Source organism: Bison bison, unplaced genomic scaffold (genome assembly GCF_000754665.1).
Source record: "Bison bison bison isolate TAMUID 2011002044 unplaced genomic scaffold, Bison_UMD1.0 scf7180017864324, whole genome shotgun sequence".
Classification (NCBI taxonomy): domain Eukaryota; kingdom Metazoa; phylum Chordata; class Mammalia; order Artiodactyla; family Bovidae; genus Bison; species Bison bison.
The window spans coordinates 5,315,626-5,316,755 of record NW_011494896.1 but is presented as its reverse complement, the minus strand read 5'-3'; the positions used below and the strand labels follow the sequence as shown (position 1 = coordinate 5,316,755).

Below are 1,130 nucleotides of genomic sequence, written 5' to 3'. Positions count from 1 at the left end.
GAAAATTTTCTATGCTTTTAAACATGATTAGCCATTTAAAATTATGGATAGTGTTTATTAAAAGAGAAACTGATAACTTTTAGTTCCCCCTTAGCTACTTCCTTTTTAGCTGTGATTTTTTTTTTTGTTAACAAATTATTTTTTCTTGTAGCCTGAAGAGTCTTCAACACCTGGCACAGTGGTCAGTTCCCCTAGCATCTCCACTCCTCCTATTGTCCCGGATATACAAAAGAATCTTACTCAAGAGCAACTAATAAGGCAGCAGTTACTGGCAAAACAAAAGCAGCTGTTAGAACTTCAGCAGAAAAAGCTGGAGCTTGAGCTTGAGCAAGCTAAGGCACAACTGGTAAGTAAAGGAGATTTGGTATTCTGAGTGTTTTTAAATTTGTCTTCTGATGGAGGTGGAATTATTTAGTATTTGTATTAACATGTTATGTTTGTTAACAGTGTGTTTGTTTTGCCTTTATTTTGCAATTAAGGTATATTTATTAGGCCAAATTTTTATAGCCTTATTATAAAACTCAGGAATCCCTCTTAGCTCAGCTGGTAAAGAATCTGCCAGCAATGCAGGAGACCTGGGTTCCATCTCTGGGTGGGGAAGATCCCCTGGAGAAGGGAATGGCGACCCACTCCAGTATTCTGGCCTGGAGAAATCCATGAACAGAGGAGCCTGGCAGGCTACAGTCCATGGGGCTGCAAAGAGTTGGACACAACTGAGCGACTTTCACTTTATTGTAAAACTCACCTGAATATGCACTGCACTATTTTTTTCAAAAACTTTATTAGCTTGCTGTCTTATGAGATAGCATCTTAGTTTTGTTAAAAATGTGAATTTAATATCACTCCCCAGATGGTGTATTGTGGCAAGTGTTTTTGCCTAGTCTTTATTGTGAACTTAGGTTTCATGAGCAGAAATCTTTAGCAAGTTCCTTAGAAGGCTACCAAAAAAAAAAAAAAGCCATCACAAAATTAAGGAAGCCAGGAAGATTGTGTATTTCTGTTCATGAATAACCTTGTATTATTTTACTTAGTGCTTGGCCTTATTTGAGAGTGAGGGAGTACAGCACTGCAAAATTTTAAAAGTTCATTATCAATGCCACTGTGAGAGGAACTGAATTTTATGACTTGAA

The 1,130-nt window shown here is 37.3% G+C and overlaps 1 protein-coding gene across 3 annotated transcripts in view; it reads left to right on the top strand.

Annotated features, from left to right (window-relative positions):
• PCF11 (PCF11 cleavage and polyadenylation factor subunit) overlaps positions 1-1,130 on the top strand; it is a 25,047-nt gene that overhangs the window by 6,501 nt on the left and 17,416 nt on the right. For all 3 annotated transcript variants that reach the window (XM_010853207.1, XM_010853206.1, XM_010853209.1), the window contains exon 4: positions 152-346. In XM_010853207.1, the coding sequence (XP_010851509.1) occupies positions 152-346 (195 nt within the window). The remainder of the gene's footprint in view (positions 1-151; positions 347-1,130) is intronic.